Here is a 24139-nt window from a genome sequence, read left to right as displayed (position 1 = left end):
GTCATTTGTCACAGAGTGAAAGGCTATGGTTGCCAATCAAGGCAGGTGGGGGGAAAAAAGAGATACATGTATCACCATGAAAAGTGGCGCAAGTCTCTAAATAGACCCTTTCGTTAAATTGGTCACTGCTCAGTCAACCGTGAATGTAAGGACATGATCAGGGTGTCATTTTAAAGAGGAGATTCAACACTAACAGAGGATATCTCCCTTTGATTCACATGTGCCCTACTTCTGTTCCAATTAGCAATAATATCTCGGTTTCGTTTTTTTTTTTTTTTAATCCACCCTGTAGTGTCCCCTAAGTACGTGGCGCACTTTGACGTTTCCTTGACTGTCCTCATGCACTGTTGCCAAACCTCTTTGTTGACAAGCTTCAAATTCATTCAGTTAAATACTGACACTATAACCTCGATAATGCTTGCTGCTGAATCCTTGTGGACAATTTTAGTGTCAAGAAATTTAGTCTGAAATTCAAAAATGGTGGCGTCCGGAAATTTGGGCACAAAATCGGCCGAGTATTCCTAATAACGTCATGCACTTTAACAAATCTCACAAATTACCAAGTGAACATTTAACATTTCTTTAAAGTTAACAAACTCTGAAAAACATTTTGTCCACTCACCTATCCAACTGCATAACATTTTCAGGGTTTTTTATTATTGGCATGTCACATCATGCTGTATATCAATACCATTGACCAAAGATGATGTACTGGTACAACAACGCTTTCTCCCTGAAATTTAGGAAACTTAAAACAATTTCTATAACTCAGGGTCTGTGATAAAATTCATATCTTTGTGTGTTGCCTTGACTGGAATCTGTATTTTACTTATTTGCACAGATACAGTTCAAAATTTCTCATCAAATTTTCAAAAATTAGTCGATGCTCTTTAGAAACATTCCAGTTGTTTCTTTTAAACACTTTCTCCTTAATAGCACTTCAAATGATCAGCTTATTTGTAGCAAATTTTGGGTGGTCACTTACATGTAGTAAGTAGTGGTAATTTGTAAATCAGAGGTAAATAGTCTTCATGTTTATGCTGTCAACATGGTCAAGCACTACTGTCTCTGACTTTTCCAAAAAGGGACCTCATTCCAAACATTAAAAGCCCCTCTTTTAATTTTATTTTGGAAAAACGCACATTTTTCCCCTGTCCCTGCTGCATTTGACATCTACAATTTATAGTTCTGATGCACTCCTTAATTAATGCAGTCATCCTCCAACTTCCAAGGGTGATTATGAATAGCAAACTACCTACACGTACCCAACAATCAAAAAATTGTTTGAAGTCATTCTTCAAACAAATAATTCTTCAAACAAAGAATGAATTCGATGGCAAATTACAAAGTACCAAGGTAACAGGGACAGGAAAAATGTCATACTGAGGTTTCTAAGTTTTTTAAATAACAGTTGTGTTGAAATTTGTCAAAGTTGGAAAAATGAGTAGAACGGTTGTCAGGGCTGTTAGTCACTGCGTTATGACTGATTTGTGCATTTGCAAAATTAGGAGCCTGATCATGTCAGATGTCGGCTCCGCTAACGAGATAAAACTAATGTGAGTCATTCAACGCTCAATCCTGGCTTCCATTCACGCCATTAAGATTGATTTACGTACATTAAGCCTTCGGGAATTCTGTCCATTGAGGTCACATAATTATTCCAATATGTCGGATCGTTTGTATTTTACATGAATTAGGCAAATGTGCTGATTTGACAGAATGCACTTAAAATGCATGCAGTCTGGCCTACTGGCTTTGTTGATGAATAGTTGGATTGAGTTGTTGTTTGTGTTCTTACGAAAACAGAAGTGTCAGGATACAGATAAAGGCCAAAAATAGGACAATACCGGTACAGGCGCTGTAGATCCTAAACGCGGTGCCCAGATGTGCTGTATTCTCGTAAAATCTCTTAGTTTTTCGAGGTCAACTTACACTCTACATGTAGTAAACCGAGATTCGTCATTTCTGCCATTTTCATTTTTGACATTGAAACAACAGACAACATGTCACGCCCCACCACCCTGGGTTGGTCACAAAAACAATTGCCAAATCGATAGTTGTTTCTTCAAGTATTGTATTAATACCACATCAATGTACTTGTACCTTGTACATATCCTATCTACAAGTTGCTTAGTACGTGTATGTATTTAATGTTAATGATTTTCAACAAAATCATTAGAAAAACCCATTAAACTACATGTAAGTGATGATGATTGATTGGATCAGTCCCAACGCTGTGATCCCTTAAATATTTGATAATGTTGGGGTTGGGGGGAGGGGGTGGGGTATGGAAAATATAGCTTTTTATCCAAGCGCCTGTTTTGAGCTGTTCCATGGCCCGAAAATGCTAATCGAAATTTAATAAATTATGATGTTCAAATATTGATGGCTTCAAAAAGTCCGGGTGCATGTTTTGAGTCATTGCTAAGGCCAAAGAAAAAAAATGTTATGTTTAAGGTAACCTGACCTACATGCACCTGGATTTGTTTGTGGCCATATTGTCAACCTCAAACATTTTTGACAAGTTCTTCTCAGAACTAATATCTTCTAAGCAGTAGTTATTACCACATGGTGTTACCGCAAACCGAAACGATACTCAAACATTTTTATCACCACATTTGGCCAAAATATCAAATAAAGTATTTGGAATTTCCCTAGATGCAATTTGTATGTGTGTAAAAGGTAAGGTAAAGGTCCCATAGCCATTACTGGCCGTAGGGGCAGTGGGATGTTAGAGGTCCACTGTGTCTTGGGCGCGGCATATGAGTGGCGGGGCCCAGTCCTCTCCTCTCGCCGTCTTACCTTCCCTGAACGAATCAGGTAGGCCTACCCATTTTACTGTTGGGTCGTCAGAGAGAGTTTTCCAGTTTTTGGTTCGAATGGGATTCGAACCGCCAACCTTCCACTCCGTAGCTCCACGCTCTAACCGCTCGGCTACGAGGCCCCTCTGTGTGTGTGTGTGTGTGCTATTGGTTAATTAGACAATTAAACAGGTTAATTAAGCACACTATTGTTAAAGGTACATGTATCTTAAGGCTATTATTATTATTATTATTATTATTATTATTATTATTAATCATTTCTGGTAATGAAACCAAGGATTCCTCAAAAGCGCCCTAGGCACTGTAGCTCGCAAGCCTGAAGAAACCTGTGGAGAGAAGACAATGAGAAGAAGTTACAGTTTTAGAGGTGGGAGTAAAAGCACAGAAGAATATTCTGAAAAAAACCCACGGAATTAGGCAGGGACTGAAAACCCAATCCACATATTGGCCCAGGCGGGATTTGAACCCAGGTCACAGTGGTGGAAGGCGAGGAAAGTACCGCTACGCCAACCTGACTTTATTAAAGTAAACAAAGAATATGTGTAACTTTAAAAGACCGAAAGACAAACATTAAGTTCATGTACATGTACTTGGATAATTTTGAAATCGTTACCGTGAAAACAATTTTTTTGTTTGGCCTAACCAAAATTCCTGTGTGATATGCCGTGTGTACATTTCCCCTATCATTCACTAATTTAATCTACTTTTTCAAGCCTGCAGTTTCCGGAAATTTGTCATTCCTTCCTTTTGTTAATCATTGTAAGTGATAAGCAATGGCGATATGTGCCTATACATCACTTTGTGTACTTTTTATTTGACAGACTTTTAATTACACGACGGTGAAAACATACTGTTGATTAAAAATTGACCTTATGAAATGTATAGCATTTTGTGTACTTACACGTAACACGTACATGTACTTACATGCAATACACGTATTACAAGTTATACACGTACAGACATGTACAGACACATGACTCAGCAAAGCATATCCAGGTTTTTATTTGAGACCTAAGTACAGCATTGAATTGATGTCTGAACCATTTTATATTAACAATGAATTGAAGAATGCTTCTATTTTTCACTGAGAAAAATGTTGCATTCTAAAGAAAAAGGTTAATTTGCATTGTACTATGTAAATTGTACAGTACATGTACCGGTATGCATTGTGGAGTGCGTGCTTGCACACGTATTTCAGTTTACAGTTTCTTCATGTACATGTACTGTACATGTATGTTTGGGTTGTGTACGTTTGCACACACTCTACATGTAGTATGTTGCGCAAAGTGCATGTAGCTCTAATTGGGGGGGGGGATTTTTTTTTTTTTTTTTTAGCAGACAGAATTTATGATTGCCCTTTCTGATCAAAATAATGGAGCATTGGAAGAGCAGCCCTTTTGTACCAAAGAGATGAAATATAGAGAAATGTTCTTTACAAGTTGGTCTACAACAAGAAGAAACTAAGGACACAAAGAGTACATGTATATAAGCATTTTTTATATTCATCCTAGTTTGGACATTTCTCGGTAAACAAAAAATCTCAAATATACGTTTTGTCACAAAAATTTCCAGTTCAATTTGCTACCTCACTTGGGAACACTGTGTAAGAAATGACGAGAGCGCAAGCGCTGAAGCTCCTGAAACCTCAAAAGTAAAAGTTGCACTTAGCGAGATTTTCAATGGGCAATGCAACACACAATTGAATGCAAAAATGATGCAGGCCTCGTATTCAATTGTGTGTTGCAAACAAGAATGATTTTAAAAACTGCCTAATTTCTTTTTGTGACAGGTGTTTATATGTCACACCTAAGGTACGATGTAGAGCTATTTTATTTTTATCAAAAGGATGTTGCTTGAAACGGAAGTCAGGATTATGTCACACAAAAGTGGAATTATTTGAAAGGGAAAACCATTGCCTATACTTGAAAAAAAACCGAGACCGTTGCGGACCACAGTAAAATCCATTTCAGGGATCGCACTTCACGCATTGAATCTTTTATGAGATATCCTTTGCTTATTGAAATATTGAACACTTCACTTCGAGTGCATCTCGCATTGCTGTTTATAATTTGATATTTTTATTTTTGTCTTTCAATTTCTGTCTCTCTCTCGCTCTGCAGATGTTCCAAGATTGTTCCCGGAGATTGTACCACTGCCGGAAAGCACTGTACGCCTACTCTCCTAAAGTGTGGCTATCGTGAATCTTATGGGAATTTGTGTAGTACTCTGCACTGATTAAGGAATGGAGCCAGTTTCTTTTAATGGCTATGTCAGCTGGCTTGTGAAGACTGATGAGCACGACAGATTTCAGCCGTAGCCCTTAACACGCAGCTGTTGAGCTCTGAGACATATGTCTCAAGGCTTTGGAAGTACATCAGTTTGATTTTAAGACGGAATCTCAAAGCCTGATTGACCATTCCAGTGGATTGACATTTTTCTGTCGGAATTTCTGCCATTTTTCCAATCTAAACGAACTGTTGGACATAATCTAATTACATTGGTTCAACTGGTCTTTCCTGGATGGAAGCCAAACAATTTTCAGCAGCCAAAAATTGTCCGCCCAAGTACAAGAAAAAAGCCTGTTGTAATTGCTGAACCCAACGAACCAGACGAGCCGTGGTTGTTTTCGGTGCATTTCCACAGCGCTTGAATGTATTTTCAGTTATCAGGCTTAATCGGACTGAAGGCGCACCGATTCAAGAAAAGCAGAAGCATGGATGAGTGCGAGCGACAGACCCTTGCCGTGTCTTCACTCGGGCGCGCGTGCGGGAACACTTAATGGATTTGTGTGTGGGTATTTCTTGAAAATTCTACGTCATCGACACAAAGTGCATGAAGCGCAGCAATTAAGTTGCAACAGGAACACTCGTGTTGCATCACCGGTAACCTCGTCTTTGTCGCGCCAACAATGAAGCAAGTGGGGCTGTTGTCGGCCGGCTGCCAGCCGTGGAACAGCGATGTGGTGGCTACCAGCGGAGACCGGTTTGCCTATTGTGCGACGCTGGCAATTTATGTGTACCAGGTGGGTAAACATGGTAAACAGTGTGCAATAAGACGGCAAAAGAACACGGTTGCCATAGGCCTAAGGTTTGCAAAATGCTATCCTTTAATTATAATACATTACTACATTTACCTACATTACTACATTTACCTACATGTATGTAGCATTAAACAAACAAAACTCGCTTTCTTAAAAACAGAATGATGTTTATAAAAAAAAACAATTTGAAAGTATGACACGGCACTAAGATTTCCACCAAAATGTTTAAGTCCAACCAAGGAGCTATTTTGAATATGCGTTCTGCGTTGTTTTTTTTTTTTTTTTTAATTTTACCTCGAAAAATAGATTTGTTTTTTTTTACATTTGCTATTATTCACTGAGACTTGGAACAAAAGAATCCACTGACATTTATTTATTGAATTATATCTTCCCAAAAATCAAATTATTGGCTGCCAGACAAGAAACATTGGCTCTCGCAGGGCGGGTTTATTTTTATGAAAGCCCCTTTTCAGATGTTTGCTGACGCCCAAATGGGAATAAAGCATTTTTTAACACACAAATTGGAAATTCATTAGGAGAAAACAATACCCTTTATTCTTTAAGTATCAAGGAATATAGTTAAGGTTGGAAGTATGTACATGTACTATACGTGCATCAGACGTTTACCAACATGTTCCTTATTTGTTCAAAATAACAGATTCGCTCTATCAAATTGTGCATTGTACGTGTGCTGCTACAAATTATAATTAGCTTTGCTGTTTGATTACGTGTATGTCCAAGCACTTTTTGTGTCCAATTTCAAACTCAGGAGAACACTGTACAAGTAGCTCTTTATTACTTGTGAACAATAATTACTTTTAGCTTGCAACGTACAGTACTTTGAACTCTCTTGAAGCGGGCATACATAGCACTGACTGAAGTGGGAACAAACTTCAATAGCAAACAGGAACAAAGTCTGATGCACATCGAACCTACATGTACTCAATTCCACAAAAAAGATTGTTAAAGCTGTGCTTAAAAGTCATGAAATCAAGTCTGATTTGTTAAGGGGATTCAACATGTGCTTGGGGAGATTCTTCAGAAATTGAACCTAATTAATTTTTTGGGGGAAAAAAGTCTTTTATGTGATGTACAAATGATTATTGTTCACTAAAGTGTTGCTAAAGATGCAGATTCCTTAAGAAGTTTCATAAGTTGGTCTCTCCGTGCATAAACTAGCATAATGTAAATTACAAATGTCACACACGTGACCGATCAAAACGTCACACACGTGACCGATCAAAATGTCACACACGTGACCGATCAAAATGTCACACACGTTACCACAGAACAATACCCATTTACATGTAGTAAAACTAAAGCAGAGGGTGTACATTGCTAATGCATTCTGTAAATCACAAAAGAGTAGTCTTACATGTACTCCAAAGTAGAACTTTCCGGTGTGGGCCGGATAACAGTTTTACGTCTGATGTCACACACATGATCAGACTTTGATGACCCCTCCTTATATTTTGACACAATTTGTGAAAGTAAAAACTATACTCTGAGGTAGGGAGTAAAAAGTACTAACATGATGAATCTGTGAAAGTAATATTTCAGATGTAGTAAACTAGGGGTAAAGCTTTTAAAAATCAGGCAAGCCCAAGTTTACATCACACAGTGACCAAAGAATAATAATAATAATAACAGGTTCTTATATAGCGCTTTTAACTAAGATCAAAGCGCTTTACATTATTATTACCCCTAATCATTGGGCCAATTAAACATTCCATATACCAATTCAGCTCCCTGGGCACTGGGGAGTATACAGCTCGATGCAGCCTGTTAGGCGCAAGGAAGCTAATTCAATCGCAATAACCATCACTGCCCTCATAGGTACCCATTTACTCCTGGGTGGAGAGAAGCAATGAGTGACAAAGTGCCTTGCTCAAGGGCACACAAACCATGACCCCGCCAGGACTCGAACCCATGGCCTGCAGCTTTACCCACAGACCACCAATCAGTGCCCTTAACCACGAGGCCACAGCACTCCACAGCATGGCCCAAAGAATGGCCCACGGCCAGTTTTACAACAAGTACATGTACGTTTAAAACCGGCTAGGGGCCTGGACGCAGATAATGGCCGGAGCCAATGGCAAGGGACATTGACATTATCTACCACAACGCTCCTAGCCGGTTTTAAACGTCCTTGTTTAAAACTGACCAAGCACATATATTTATTCCCATTTATGAATACCTTTTTCGGTCAAAAAGTCAAAATAAGTTCAACGCATTTTCTTCATGAGGGGTTCCGGTACATTATCCACCACAATGCTCCTAGCCGGTTTTAAACGTCCTTGTTTAAAACTGACCAAGCGCATACATGTATTTATTCCCATTTATAAATACCTTTTTCGGTCAAAAAGTCAAACTAAGTCTTAACACATTTGCTTCATGTTTTTGTGAAACACCCTTCTGGTCATGTCTATGGTACTGTATGTGCCTCGCACGCGCAGTGCTAAAAGTCTCCTGGGCGATGTGGAGCAGAACACAGCGGTGCTTTACCAGCGGTTTAAAACCACCCCCGGGCTCTCGACCAATAGCAATGGGTAAACTCTCTTAGGTACAGTATTTATGAATGGTTAATGATGATGGAATGCAGTAATGTCATGCACATAATGTACAGGTATGGTACTTATATATGCAATGACATAGGTGGAAAAGTATTTTTGTTTCAGCTATACGCATTCTTCTCACACAATACACTTGGGAATTAGTTGTAAACACGTGGACATAACATGTATTAGACACAATTTACATGCATATGAGACGTACTGTAAAGTACCGGTACACATACATACATGTACATAGATTGTGGCTTTGTGAGTGCAAAAAAAATCCTGTTTGTTCTTATCATCAGACCTTGTATTTGATTCCCAGGTGTGCCCACATCTATTGTTGGACAGATTTATTCTCCCGAGAATTGGGGTCAGGGACAATCGTTGCCTACCCTGCCACAAAATGTGTGGTTGCTAGGACACGCCAAACATACAGGGGATGCGTGTTCAATAACATCATACACAAATATGAACAGCCGACTATGTACATGTACTGGCGTATTGTATGAAATTTATTGATCACTGTGTACGATCAAGGCCAATAGTATAGCGGGCTTGTGTTTGAAGGGTTTTCTGTGAGGGCAAACAAGCTTGAGTGAACCATGGAAACGGGGTTGATGGGAAATTGATGTTGTACACGTAACAATTGTTCAGTACATGTACATGTACCTCCCCCTAGGATCTAGGGGTTATATTCTTGTTCGTTTTCTGTACAGTCTGCTGGCAATGTTTACGATTGTACAGTGTACATAACTAGGTACTTCACAATAATCTACATGTACCTTTGCCAACATAAGTACATTTGTCTGGAAAAAAAATTGACATCTCAGTTTGAATCTCAAAAGAGGTGCTCTATTTCAGTGGCGCACCCAGGATTTGTTATGGGGGGGGGGGGGCACATATATTTTTTCCAATTTTTTTAGTTTGAAGTTTTTCAAAAAATGTTGCCGAAAATTTGTGGCCGCAGAAAATAATTTGTGTGTGTGTGTTTGTTTGGGGGGGGGGGGGAACAGACTATTTTAACGATGGCGGCACCATTTACACCCTTTTTTACTACTTGAAAATAGGCCACATACCTCTCCACGGTCAAATCGTGGGACCACAAAAAAAATTGACCCCCCAAAAAAACTGATAACCTCTGGGGGTCCTCAAGCCCTCCCACCCCCCCCCCCTCACCCCCACCCTTTGGTGGGCCACTGCTCTATTTTAAAATTCCCATCATCAAATTCCCTCAGTGATTTGGAAACTTCGTCAGAACTCTTTGCCTGCACACATTCTAGAGCACACGGAATTGATGTATTGTAAAGTCATGGTAATGTGCGTCAAGATACAATGTACGGTACGTACATCTGTACATGTACAGGCACATGAAACAATACGAAGTATTGACTTGTGGCACACTGTTCAACAAAATGTGATTATTAACAAAAAGATTGAACATAATTTGTTTTTCCATTTTCTAAAATTGGGAATTTTATTAAAGTTGTATCAAATATTTTAATAAGTTGTTAATGACATTTGAATATTCTAGTCCATGAAAACCAAGGTCTTAATATGAAATAGACTTAGCTTTTAGCACATTAAAAATAAACATGTAGTGCAAAGTTTAACATTAAGAATTATTGACTATAAACCGTTCATCAAAATGAGATTGTTTTTTAAAACAAAATGAATAGTTCTTTTTCCATTGCCTGAAATTCGGAATGCTAATTTGTATCCAATTTGTTACTAATTTGTTTACGACATTTGGATGTTGTAGTCCATGAAATCCAAGGTCTTTTATGAAATAGACTTGGCTTTTAGCACAATGACAAATTATGAGAAAAAAAGCACGCAACCCTTTAATTTCAGGAAATCCTATTTGCTTGAATGATCGGTCAGATTTAATTTAATACTCGGGCCCTGTGATGCGCGAGCCTGCAGTTGAAATGAGAGGCTGCACTATCGTAGGCGGCATGAAGCCTGCAGTTTCGTGCGTGTGCTCTGTGGAACAAGTGCTTCATTTATCAGCGTCTTATCTCGAAAATCCTTCATTTTTTTTTTTCATTTTTTTTTCTCTCCTTGCACAAAGAAGATACAAGGGCTAATGGTGCACGTACGTAGATGCAAGAAAAATATATTTAATTTTAACCAAAAACACTGAAATTAAAATATTTTATTGGCAAGATAATGCGTATTTTTGTTTATACAAAAATACTTGAACTTAATTGATCTACATGTACCATAAACATACCAGTATGTGTACGTACATTTTGTATTTTTAGTATTTCATTAAAAATAAGAAAATCGTTTGTACAATTTCATGAGGCATTTGGGCTTAAAGATATCATTGTCAGCTGTGCATTTTTTTGGTTTCAAGCAAGTGCTCAAAGCTTAAGAAGAGTACTCAACAGCTAACTAGTTTTAGCTCAGTGAATGCTGTGTATTCTGAGTAAACAATATTCTAGGATCTCGATTTCAATTGAAAAGTTGCCTAGTCATGTTTTGAATTGCGCCCGAATTCAGCGTCCGGGACACGTTCTCATTCTGCTGATTGCAGCTACGCGATGTCACACGCTGAACTGACGAATAATAGCAACAACGTGCATGTGCATCGTGTCAATGCTTGCGCACAACCATTCACGGCTTCGCCAAATTAAACGTGAACTACCAGCACTAAAGGAAATTTCCAAATGCGTCTTAATTGACGCGGCTTTGGAAATGGCCTTCTTTTAGTGTTTTCTTCAAAATGACAGCATGCCAGAAAGAATAATTTCACAGGGAGTTTAGTGCCATTACTATCTTTAAACCAAGTGTGCTTTTCAGCAATAATTTCATCAGTTACTTTTTGGATGGCTGCAAATGATATACTCTACCTTTATTTCACACGAATACCTAAAGACGGATCTTCCCTGCAATTCTTTCGACTGACCAAAGCCCAATCTGTTTGCCAATTCCAAAGCAAGCTTGCATTTCAAAGGTGAGCAAATCATTTTCTCGAGTGTCTATTTGTTCGTCAAGCAAACACCTAGAGCTTTTACGTCAGAAGAGCGAACGATGTGGCAGTCAGTGTCAAGTTGTGGCTCAGGAATGTACCGGTACACTTGAAAAAAAAAACACAAAAATTTTACGTTTATGAAGATTAAAATGAAAATGCATTAACACACAATCACTTTTTATTATGTTAAGGACAATAAGTGTTTTTAATACATACCCGTACATGAAGATTCACTTGTACATGTTAAATATTGTTTGTCAAAAAGTTAATCAAAACATAGAAGTACACGTACATACAAATTTTGCTGGAAAGGGGCTTAAAAAATATTGGTATGTTCGTGTATGTAAGTGTACAGTTTTGTTCACATTTCTCACACATGAATAAATTAAAGTGCGCCTACATGCAACATTAATTAATGTCAAAGCCCCCCCCCCCCTATTAAATTTTGCTTGTCCGGTAGACAAATTTCAAGAATTTTCCTGACAAAACCCCTGACATGCTGAAAGAATTTCTTGCTGTGCTACTGATTAGGCTAACAGAAAAAGAGCACTTCTGCTTCCAATTACTTGCCTTTCAAAAATAGGGTCGTTAGGTCTGGGTTTTTTGTGTTTATTTTGCAAAAAACTAATTAGGGGGATTAAATAGAGTATTGACACATGTGTATTTTTGGCCCGAGTTATTTTCATTTGTGACACGAAATCTATCAAAACTGGCCCTCAAAAACAATTTAAAAAACATGCCTTGATTAAAGGGAAACAGTAATGAAGGTTGTCGATTCGTAAAAATAATGGAAGCAGAAGGATTCTATTTTTATTATTTCGACATTGTCTCGTCACTGTGGCAATCTTCTGGGATCAGTCTCTATCTTGTGCTTCAGGCAGTGATTAGATGTAATCAAACAACCAACTCTTTCTTTTTTCCCTTTTTTTTGCCTTCGCAAATTTTAAGCATAAGTACTAGCCTTGGTCAGGGCGTTCGTCAATTCTGGCTTATGGTTTTTCTTTATTTTTATCTGGGTTTCCAGCCACGGACTCGTATGCAAATTATACATATGAGATTAATTCAGTACTTGATCATGGACGCTCATATCGTCGTGTCCGTGCAACAAGATCGTATCTCCTAAAATGGGCTGTACAAGAAACGCGAGTTTCAGAATGTCAAAAGGTCATATCTCACTTAAAATAATGTGGATGTACACACAAAGTCAATGGACCTTGTTGCACTGACACGACAATATTTTTACATGGATAGAGAGCCTGATAGTGTGGCTACATTTACATTCAAAACACTGGAAATAATCCAGGGACAAAATAAAGCAAAAAGATTCTGGAAATCCAGATAAAAATAAAGAAAAACCATAACGAGACCCTTGTCCGAAGACGTCCGGTTGGCACCAACTGATATGCATATTATAGTTTATACCTGAGCCGTGTGAGGTCGCTGTTAGCTCTTAGTACAGTGAGTGCATAGCGCCCAGCTCGTGTTTATGTTAGCTTCAAATATGCTTCAAATGTTTCTTTGTCTACATAATTTGATGGATTTTAATGACTTGGATGGAGTGATCCTTGGGTGTGCGTTCAGCACAACTCTCCCGAAATCGGAGGTCAAAGTTCATCCAGGGGTCATTTGAGGTCGTTTAAAAATGTACAGAATTTGCCTTTTTTTAAGAACACAAAACATATAGGGACCGCGGAAAAAGGCAACACACACGATAAACGTATCACTTGTGGACAAGTGCAGGTGCACGCAAATCCCAATTGGTGGCCAGTGTAGGCTGGTGCATGTTTAACTTGATCAGTGCATTGTGACATTGAATATTCAAATACTCGATCAAGTCCAAGTTGGAATAATCGAATAGTAAATTATTCATAAATGCACTGCCCTAGCAATCTTGAAAAAATTAATGCTAATGCTGACTGACTGACTGAGTTGCGGAGTATGTAAGTATAAATAATGTCTTCAATAAACTAAGACTTTAGGTCTAGCTCAACTTGGTTACCCAAGTCTTGGTAATAATGTAGCACTTTATACCGGTGTTTCGAAGCACTCTGTAATTGACGTTATTCCTTCTTGTCCTTAGCTGGACCGTAATCTCAACGAGTTCAAGCTCCACGCCATCATGTCCGAGCACAAGAAGACGGTCACGGCCATCCGGTGGCACCCCCGCAGACCCGACCTCTTCGCCAGCGCGGGCTGCGACAATCGCCTCTACCTGTGGGACGTGGCGCAAGAGTGCACGGTAGCCATGGTGGAGTACGCAAAATGCGCGCCAAAGTGCATAGACTGGTGCCTGCTAGAGCAGGACTCATTGACTTTCATCCATGGCCGGGGGCCTCTCATGTTGTGGCCGTTCAGCCGGGGAGGGGAGCTGTCCCCGCACCGCGAGGCTCAGGGGTTCGCCTCGGACGTCTGCAAGTTCCGCTGGCACCACAGGGGCATCGGGAAGGCCGTGTTTGGCCACGCGGACGGGAGCTTGTCATTTCTCAATGCTGGTGAGAAGACAAGCATGTGTAGTCATTTCAAAGAGTGATGTCTCAGAGTGCATTTTGTTACTGATGCTTAAGTTTTTGGCTTGATAATGTACATTCTCAATAGTCCAGTAGTAGTTGATGAATTATCAAATAAATCAATTTCAAGTTAGAAGAAATCTCTGTTTAAAATTTGAATTTGAGACCCTAAGTTTGGCTAGGGAAATATTCAGGAACTCTATCCTGCCTTTTGGAGTAGAAGTAATTTTGTTGTCCAAAGAGGGAGTGATAATTTTGGCCTTATTGTATTTGAATATTTTTTTACAATCAATTTCCCAACTTGGTGATCCAAATGTGTTCAGAGTTAATGAATGAATATGGGTTGTACTCTATCTATTTTTTTTTTTTGTCGATTAACTTATTTATTATATTCTTCAGGTAGTAAATTTTACAAGCATGTCATGAGACCAGAGCCCACCAATGGCTCGGAAGAGGACGATCCCGTGATAGATTTGGAGTGGGACCCCCTGTCAGACGACTACCTCCTGGTGGCCAATAAGCGCCTTGGCGTGCGGATGATCGACGGTGCCTCGCGGACGGCGTTCATGAAGTTTGAGCTGCCTAGTGCCATGGCGACTGTGAAGACGTTAGCGTGGGTGCCTTCTGCACCGGGCATGTTTGTAACAGGAGGTGTGTAGTTTGTTTTAGCCTTAGGCCTAGAGAAAAAAAGATTTCTTGTCTGAAAAAGGCGGCCCCCATGTCTTCTACACTGCACAAGCCTTCACGTTTTGCAAAGCAACTTTTGCCCATAGAGTTAGCACCCAGAGGTAATCTTCTGTGGAATATGGATAACACCTCAAATCCCTGCACAATTATTTTGTGGTGGTTAAGCTCAGGGTAAGCAGGTAGATTCAGTCACGCGTCATTAGCCCTAACCGAACTCAACCCATCAAAGTCCAACAGCAGGTGTTGTTGAAATCTGTTGGGATAGGTACAGTACCCTTAAACTGATGGTCTTTTACACTGGGTTTGGCATACCTCCAGAAACTAAGTCCAACAGTGTGTGTGTACGATTTCCCATGTAGGTGTTGGAATTTGCCTGGATGGGTATGGTTCCTAGTAAATTATGCTGGGGAGTTAGTGTTAATGCTGGTTCACACGCATTGCGAATGAGAACAAGAATTTGTGACGTCGGAGCAAGTTTTCGCGCTGCGAATTCGCAAAAGTTGAACACATTTCAACTCTCGGGAAGTTGCCCAGCGAATGCTTCGTGACGTCAAATTCGCATCGCATTCGCATAATTTGCATGAAGTCTGAACTGGCCTTTACTCTCCGCACCCACAGTGCTGATGTTTGTGCTGTGACTCTCTGTGTGACTTTACTTCAGCACTTCATATCTCTTCGCCCGAAACTGACCTGCGGGGTTTTAACGGGTTTTACACATTGCTCTGAATACTGACTGCCAATTAGAAAGGTTAATAAAATATGTGATGCGATCAAGCTACATGAGTCGTTTGTCGACCCTGGTCAAAAAAAATTTTATTACAGATTTGAAAAGAGCACAATCTCAGTATTACTGCTGTGAAAACCGCATGCTGGTACCATCTTTAGTTCAAAAATTATGGAAGTCGGAACACCAAGAGATGTGATGAAGTGATGTGATGAAGTGGCCCTATTTCGGCCTGTATCTCCAAATGAAAATTCCCAACAAACGACTCATTTGGCTTGATAGCATCACATATGTACTGAACATGTATGACTGTGTATTTCCAATCAGATACCAACTCAGGAGTACTCCGACTATGGAGCGTCTCCAAATCCTCCCCGATCCTCAGTCTCAGTCTCAAGAAGATGGGCTTCCACGCCCTCAAAGTCTTCAGCACTTCCCCTAACATAACCTCCTCCAAGCAATCGGACACGCCCCTCCACAGAGACGTCTCCTCCACCAGCCAGGCATCCCCGCCGCCGAGTGCAAACACCCTGAACTCCTATACGTTACCACCGGGCCACGCGGTCTGCACATTCCTGGACGGGGGTGTCGGGTTGTACGACTTTGGGAAGAGGAGGTGGGACTTTCTCAGGGAGCTGGTAAGAAGACTGTTTTAATTCTGTCTGTTTACTATGAATATCATAGACTTCAATGGGAGGATGTGGTTTAAACCCAAGTAATACTTTTTTTTAAACGAGACAAGCATTGTAGTCAATATGAAATAGTCTTGCACCATTTCGTTAATCGATAATCTCAGAATAAATTTAGAGGAAGGTTAATTTCATCTCAGTGATACCTGGAGGCTCTGTTGTGTGAACAGTCCCATTCAGGCAAGCAGTAGCCGATAAAGTTTCCCCGTTGGATTTCCCTGAGTAAAGTTTCTATTAGGAAAAAAAAAATGCCTGGAAAATTTTCTCCACAGCTTTTTTTTTATTAGTGAGATAAAAAAATGTACAGGGAGCAACGTCTTAAAATGACCTCAAAATAAAGGCCAATGGATAAACAACACAGTTTTGCATTTCAATTTCCTGAAGGGTCACGTAGAGACGATCTTTGATTGCAAGTTCAAGCCAGATGACGCCAATCTGATTGCCACTGCCTCGTTTGACGGAACTATGAAAGTCTGGGACGTCAACACACTCACTGCTGTCCAAACATCACCCGGGAATGAAGGGGTCATCTATTGCTTGTCATGGGCACCAGGTGAGGTCACAGGTCTAGTGAGCAGTGTCAAAGGTCATAAATGCTCAAACAGAAAGTTCTCTTTTTAACAATATTGTCTCTTGTTTTGATAATAAGGCTAACTGCTTAGTAATGGGTATTAGTGTGACACTTTTTAACAGAGATACTTTGTGAAAAGTTATTATCCATCCAACCCATTTCCACCCAACCTAACTCTACACAACACAACCCAACCTAACTCAACCCAATTCACCCAAGTGTGTATTTGCCTGCAATCGTGGACCCCCTATGTCCCTATTTTGTTTGTACCTCAACTTTTTAGGAAGACCTCCCATATGTTTTGTACACGAATCCAAATTGGGGACCTCCTGGGAACTGGGGACCCTATTGTCCTCTATCATTGTTCAATGTCCCCTATTGAATGCAGAAACAAACTCAACATGACCCAACACAACCCAACCCAACCCAACCCAACCCGACCCAACCCAACCCAACCCAAACCAACCCAACCCGACCCGACCCACCCAACCCAACCCAACCCAACCCGACCCGACCCGACCCACCCAACCCAACCCAACCCAACCCAACCCAACCCAACCCAACCCGACCCGACCCGACCCACCCAACCCAACCCAACCCAACCCAACCCGACCTGACCCACCCAACCCAACCCAACCCAACCTAACCCAACCCAACCCAACATGACCCGACCCAACCCACCCCACCCCAACCAAACCCAGCCCGACCCACCAACCCAACCCAACCCACGCAAGTGTGTATTTGCCTGCAATCGGGGACCCCCTATTGTCCCTCTTTTGTTTGTCCTAACTTTTTAGGAAGACCTCCCATATGTTTTGTACAGGATCGGAAATTGGGGACCTCTCGGGAATTGGGGACCCTATTGTCCTTTATTGTTCAGTGTCCCCTACTGAATGCAGAAACAAACTCCAACATGACCCGACCCAACCCAGCCCAACCCAACCCAACCCAACCCAACCCAACCCAACCCAACCCGACCCAACCCAACCCAACATGACCCGACCCAACCCAACCCAACCCAACCCAACCCAACCCGACCCAACCCGACCCAACCCAACCCAACATGACCCGACCCAACCCACCCAACCCAACCCAACCCAACCCGACCCAACCCAACCCAACCCAACATGACCCGACCCAACCCACCCCAACCAAACCCTGTCCGACACACCCAACCCAACCCACGCAAGTGTGTATTTGCCTGCAATCGGGACCCCCTATTGTCCCTCTTTTGTTTGTACTCTAACTTTTTAGGAAGACCTCCGATATGTTTTGTACACAATCCGAATAGGGGACCTCTTGGGAATTGGGGACCCTATTGTCCTCTACTGTTCAACGTCCCCTATTGAATGCAGAAACAAACTCAATCTAACCCAACTCAAACCAAACCAAACCTAACAACCCAACTCAACTCAACCAAACCCCACCCAAAGCCCACCCCTGCTCATTGTGCCCATCAAACATTTCTTGGACCACCTGCAACTCCTGGTATAAAACTCCATGCTGTCATTTTAGCACAAAGAGGTACTGCATAAAAAAGCCTTACCTAAAACAGACATGACTCAAATCCACAATTTACAGAATTAGCCATCGAATCTCAGATTCAGATACCCAGACCACGAGACCATTGGAATATCCAATTAATTGATTAACAGTAGCACATTCTAGGAGATGCTGTTCTTTTTATTTTCTAGCTGATCTGAACTGCATTGTGGCAGCCACGTCTAAGAACGGAGCCTTTATTTGGGACCTGACAAAAGGGCGAATTCTCAAGAGGTTTATGGAGGTTGGTGAATAAGTTCACAAATGTCTACTCATATTATGCTTCTTCTTTCATTTGTCGGGGAGACAGTTCAGATATCAGCTTGCATTTGGGTCAACCACAATTTGGTCTCCTGGTCCAAGTTAGTTAGACCGTCTGCACCATGCGGCGATTTGGTAGATGGGGCAGTCAGATAGAATATGGTCTACAGTTTGGTCTGCAGTCCCACATTCACAGTTGGTACTGTCCGTGAGGCCCCATTTGTTGGCTCTGAAGCGCCCCATGCCTGTTCGAAGGCGGTTTAATCTTGTCCAAGCCTTGCGTGTTAGATCCATTCCACTGATGTTGGTGTGGTCCTGGATGAACTGATGTAGGCGCGTAGTGGATCCTTGCCATGAGTGCTCCCATTTGTCTGCAACCCAGGATGCCGTGTTTGCTTTTGAGAAATCCTGCAGTAGCTCTTTGGCAGAAGATGAGAATGGGTGGCGAGACTGTTTCTATTTACAGTTAAAAATTCTACTGGGGTCTCTCCAAAAAAGGTTCCTGCCATTCTGCCTTTGAAAAAAAATCTATAAATTGTACAGGCATCTTATTTCTCAAAACGTAGGGGTTAATTTGACCCTTTTGGGCATCAAAAGCAGTCTGTTATGTTGTTTTTCCCCTGAATTTTCAGCACGGTAAGAACAGCGTGTTCTCTGTGGCCTGGAACCAGAAGGATCCCAAGAGGATAGCCTCGTGTGGAGGGGACAACTACTGGTAAACCATTCAGTTGAATGTCGATGGGTCTATTTTCCTCATTATTGCACGGTTTTCTTTGGAAAAATGTCTATCGTTTTAACTTTCTCACTTCCTGGTAGACACTCAACTTTAGAGACGTTTCTAGTTCACCATGTGAAGTGATTACCTCTAGAAGAAAATCATTATGATAAGAATTGAGTTCCAGGATATCAGAGTATACTGAGGATTATAGCAGAGTTTACATTCTTTACCACTTCTAGTTTGTTCTTAGAACCATGTAACCTACAGTAAACTCCGGCTAAACCGGCACTCTCGGGACCCGAGAATTTGTGACGACTTACGCGAATGCCGATATATGCTATAAGTCGTCATTTTGCCGACTTATATGAATGGTCTTTTTGCACACATGATTCATTGCACTAATTGGCTTCGATTTAACCTGGATTATCTCCTTAATGCTTGAGTTGAATCCAGCAAATTAATCCTCAAATTGCATCATCACGTTCGGAGTATTGATAGTGGAGACCACAATACATGTGTACGTGCACAGTAACGAATTAAATGCATACGTGGTCTGGTATATACCACGCACGCATTGTCTGCAGCACTAGTCATTCAATAAGACGACCCCCAAAATTAATAGAGCGCATGCGTACAGCCTAGAGGGGGTACTTGTACTGATATGCTCACGATGCACATATTATGCGATGTATGCAGCAAAGATCCGTAATAGCGCCCCGTAGTGGTATACAGTAGGACACCCTTTTTCAACACTGATGCATGCAGCGATCACGGGCCGTGCGAAACCACTTTTTACTCGACACTTTGCCAACCGCAGTACAGGAAGTCGATGCCAATGCATGATTTGTTGAATGCCGACTAATACACAAAGGATTTTGTAACGCTTTTTATGGAAAGGGGACCGAGAGTAACACGACGACTTGAGCGAAATGGCGACTTATAAAAGCCGACTTAGAAATAAAAAATCAACGGAAATGCATTACGGACAATCCGAACTTTAGTCAGATGGCCGACTTGAGCGATTTGACGAGTTGTACGATGTCGGTTTAGCCAGAATTTACTGTATTGGATGATAGATCTGCATGCGAACTAGCGAGGCACTATTGTGCTCTCACTTCTAGACTGGTTTCAAGTTTCAATTTTTTTTCACACTATGCCAAATGCTGGTACAAAATCAAAGTAAAAGCAGCAGAACTAAGAATTATAGTCTGGGCCTTATGCACGAGTCGGTATATTGAATTGAAAGTGAGGTAAAATCTTAGTTTTTTGGAACTTGTGAAGAGAAATGAAAGCAAGATAATTCCTAATTAATTCCAGTCTGCTTCAATGAATAATTTCAAATTTGTAATTAAAATTTCCTAATGTTTAAAGCCAGATAAAAAAAAAAAAGACAGTAAAATAAGGCTGCATTGTGCCTGCATAATAAAATAGTCTGGCGCCATCCCATTGAACTCGACAAAAATGGCCAACTCAAGAATAAGGCCCCATGGGGGCAGACAACAAGACTCATAAATTTTACACCGTCCTTTTCATGTCTTAGAAAATAATGCAAGGATGAAAGAAGTACTCTTGAGACTCATCTCGTGAAACGCAGTCCCGTAAGCCGTTTGTTATTTGAAAATTGTATTGTTCTATTCCTAGTATCGTTCGAGAAGCAGACGGCAAGTTGCTACAGAAGTACAAACACCCTGCCTCGGTCTTTGGCTGTGACTGGAGCCCCAATAACAAGTAAGTCCAGCACTTCATTGCAAAAAGTCTTTTGTGAATTAGTTTCTGGTTATTCTCATTTTCTCATTTGTCAGTAATGTGCTTAATTAGGGGCAAATTTCGTAGAATTATTAAACATCAATTAATTTGAAATTTTTTTCAGGGATATGATTGCCACAGGGTGCGAGGATGGCAAAGTCCGAGTCTTCTACATCGCCACGGCAACCGATCAACCATTAAAGGCATTTCTGGGCCACACTGCAAAAGTCTTCAACGTGAAATGGTCCCCACTTCGAGAGGGCATTCTTTGCAGTGGGTCGGATGATGGGTAAGAATTTTTATCTTTCTGAAAGTGCTCCTCGTACATGCTACTGACTTAAATTTTGAGAACATGGCAATTTTTTTTTTCTTCTCAAATTATCCTCCAAACACCGTAGATTCTCAACAAGCTACAGCTGCAGTTTTTCATACGAATTCTTGAAAGTCTTGCATCAGAACTCTTGAAAAATACCTGCCTCTTGTGGGTACTTTTAGGACTTGCACATGACATCGAACGTATGCGACAACTAGAAGATGGTGTTCTTTCATGTACGTGAAGGAACGGGTATAGATAACATCGATGGGCTCTCCGATAAGCGAACATCATCCTTATCTTTTGAAAACCGAATGATGTAATCCTTGTTTGAATGCCCCCATTTTGAAAAAAATTGCAAGACAGTTTGAAGTACGTGGAAGTTTTCTGGTACATTGCAAAAAAAATGACTCATTAATAGATTCCAAAAGAGACTTAATGTTTTTAGTGCATGTTGTGTTGCTGTTCTTCAAACCACAGTTTGATGGACACATTTAACCAGAACATATTGATAATTTGATTGCCCTTTGATGTCTTTCCTTCCATTGTGAACCAGGACGATACGAGTATGGGATTACACCCAAGACAGCTGTGTCATAGTACTGGAAGGACACGGGGCACCAGTCCGAGGGCTGCTCTGGAACCCAGAGATCCCGTACCTATTAATATCAGGAAGCTGGGATTACACAATAAGGGTCTGGGATACAAGGTGGGTACCAGACTATTCAGCTACACAGTGGGGTATATGATATTTCAATATGGGCTGAAATATGACATTCCCTTTTAATGTGTATTCTTTTCAATAAAGAAATTCCAATCACACTTTATTTGTTAAAGATTGACCACTGAACTCCCGTCTTTCAAAGAAATGCTCTTTGTACAATGTTTCTCCTTTAAAACTATTCCTGAAGATCGAAGAGGTCACAATTTTGGTATTCGTGCATTTTCCTCACAAAATTGGAAACAAGGCAAATCCTGAGGCAATAACGCCCAAAAAAAAAAAATGACTAAAAAAAAATTAATGTACTTTTAGCGAAATTTTTTATCTGAGCACAAAGTCAAATTCATTCTGGTAGCACACAAACCCATATAATATTCGTGTGTACATTAACAGAAGGGCAGAAAGCCTTAAAGATTAAAAATATAGAGGTAGTCTAGCTTACCTGCTGTCACCTGACAATTTGTAGAGTTAGTAAACCTCTCTTTTCAAATTTTTTTCTTCTTCTTAAGGGACGGAGCCTGCCTAGACAACATTCTAGACCACGGCGCCGACGTCTACGGTCTGACCTCTCACCCAAACCGGCCGTTTGTCCTGGCCTCCTGCTCACGGGACTCCACCCTGAGGATTTGGTCCCTGGCCCCACTGGTCACCACACTGCAACTCAGTATCATCGCTAGGAAGCCATTAGAGGAGGTCATAGGCACGGCAGGTAGGCCTGGAGGGGAGGAGTTAGGGGTTTGTAGGGGGGGGGGAGAATTTTTGGCAAAATCTCTTTGGTCCATCATTCCAACCTTAACCAGTTCATGCCGGATGACGTGTATACTTGCAAAGGTTTTGCGGTATTCAGAACGGATGACGGATAAACATGCAGGGAGTGAGGCCGGAAATATCTGTCAGCAACCCACTCGCAGCGAGCGAGGCTGGAAATATGAGTGTACTGCCCAAGGTTGATGGCTTCAACCCGCCTGGCTTGAGGTTGAGTGAAAAGTAATCCTGCTCCTCGTTCCGTTCTTGTCAAATTATTCCCGGCGTGAACTGGTTAAGAATAAGTTTGAAATTCAGCTGAGGTTGATTGGTTTTAATGTAATTTTCTTGATTTTTATCAGTTGATATAATTTGTGATGTATTTACAAGATATTTCGCCAGTAAGCCCAGAGAAGGGAGAAGTTTGACATTAGAAGGCAGGGAAGGGAAATTTTTTGCGAATTTTTTAAGTTGATCATTCTGACTTTAAAGATGCACATTATAAGATGGAATTTTGCGTCGGGGCGATATAAATCAAATTATAGGTTTTGCCATTCACCGACGTGACGTTTAAACACTGTATACTTTAAAGATGCAGTTGAAAAGTAAGCTGAGACAACCATTTCCAATTTTTTCTTTCAAATGATATAATTTTTTATGTAAATAATAAAAAAAAAATTCGCATCACATTTTTTTCCCCAAAATTCAGAGCTTTCTGTTTTAAATATATTTAGAAAATTTTTGTCAGCTTAATTTTTTTTTGCCAAATACTCTAGCTGTGTTTTTCAGAACATGCATCATTTTAAAGTGGTTTACCAAATTGTTTTTTCAGTAATTGTCACATGAATATCAACCAATTTTCTCAAAATTATTTTTTCCCCTAATTTTTTTTTTTTTTGTGGCTGTGATTTTGTAGAGCACTCCATGGCAATGAGTACATCAACCGTCATGGCGGGCCGCATGTCGCGGGAACTGAGGCTGAAGTTGGAGCAGTACAAGGGGGACCTGGATCACAATGTGGCCTTACGATGGTACTCTCATCTCTTCGCAGTAAGTTTTACATCTTTTTAACAATGAGATACGACAGTTTCTACTTGATGAATCTCCAGGCTTAAGTGACTTAAGAATCTAACGAAATTGATTCCAAAATCGTGATCGTAACTCCACTCCTTTTTTTTTTGTGGAGGAATTGACTCCCAGTACACAATGTTGCAGCTGATTCTTGTTCCTCAAAGATTTAAATTGAGATGCTTCAAAGTGAATCACAACAGTAATTCATTACTGATATTATTGAGGTTTTCCTAATTTTTAGCCGGGTAAATTTGTTGGTGATTCTCAACAAAATCGCTACTCCCGTATAGATTGGAATTAATTCCAAAAACATTGGATTCACTCTGGGCTAAGCATCTTGTTCTTCTAATTTCCTCTATATTGGCTTCACAAAGTTCTCGACACATAAAATCATGAAACCTGTTGCAATATGAAATTCAAATCAGGCGTTTCCTGAAAAGTAGGTCGT

At 40.6% G+C, this 24139-nt stretch overlaps 1 protein-coding gene across 1 annotated transcript in view; it reads left to right on the top strand.

The window, feature by feature from the left end:
* Positions 1-24139, top strand: part of LOC119733954 (WD repeat-containing protein 17-like) — a 43788-nt gene that overhangs the window by 6471 nt on the left and 13178 nt on the right. Inside the window, exons 2-13 of the mRNA XM_038207320.1 lie at positions 4943-5844; positions 13478-13889; positions 14304-14555; positions 15643-15953; positions 16389-16557; positions 18270-18361; positions 19011-19093; positions 20738-20824; positions 20967-21131; positions 21712-21864; positions 22386-22585; positions 23537-23670. Coding sequence (XP_038063248.1) covers positions 5731-5844; positions 13478-13889; positions 14304-14555; positions 15643-15953; positions 16389-16557; positions 18270-18361; positions 19011-19093; positions 20738-20824; positions 20967-21131; positions 21712-21864; positions 22386-22585; positions 23537-23670 — 2172 coding nt within the window. The 5' untranslated portion in view covers positions 4943-5730. The remainder of the gene's footprint in view (positions 1-4942; positions 5845-13477; positions 13890-14303; positions 14556-15642; positions 15954-16388; positions 16558-18269; positions 18362-19010; positions 19094-20737; positions 20825-20966; positions 21132-21711; positions 21865-22385; positions 22586-23536; positions 23671-24139) is intronic.

This window comes from Patiria miniata, unplaced genomic scaffold (genome assembly GCF_015706575.1).
Source record: "Patiria miniata isolate m_02_andy unplaced genomic scaffold, ASM1570657v1 HiC_scaffold_26, whole genome shotgun sequence".
Lineage (NCBI taxonomy): Eukaryota > Metazoa > Echinodermata > Asteroidea > Valvatida > Asterinidae > Patiria > Patiria miniata.
Note: the sequence above shows the minus strand (reverse complement) of the source record. Positions and strands in the feature narration are given on the sequence as shown.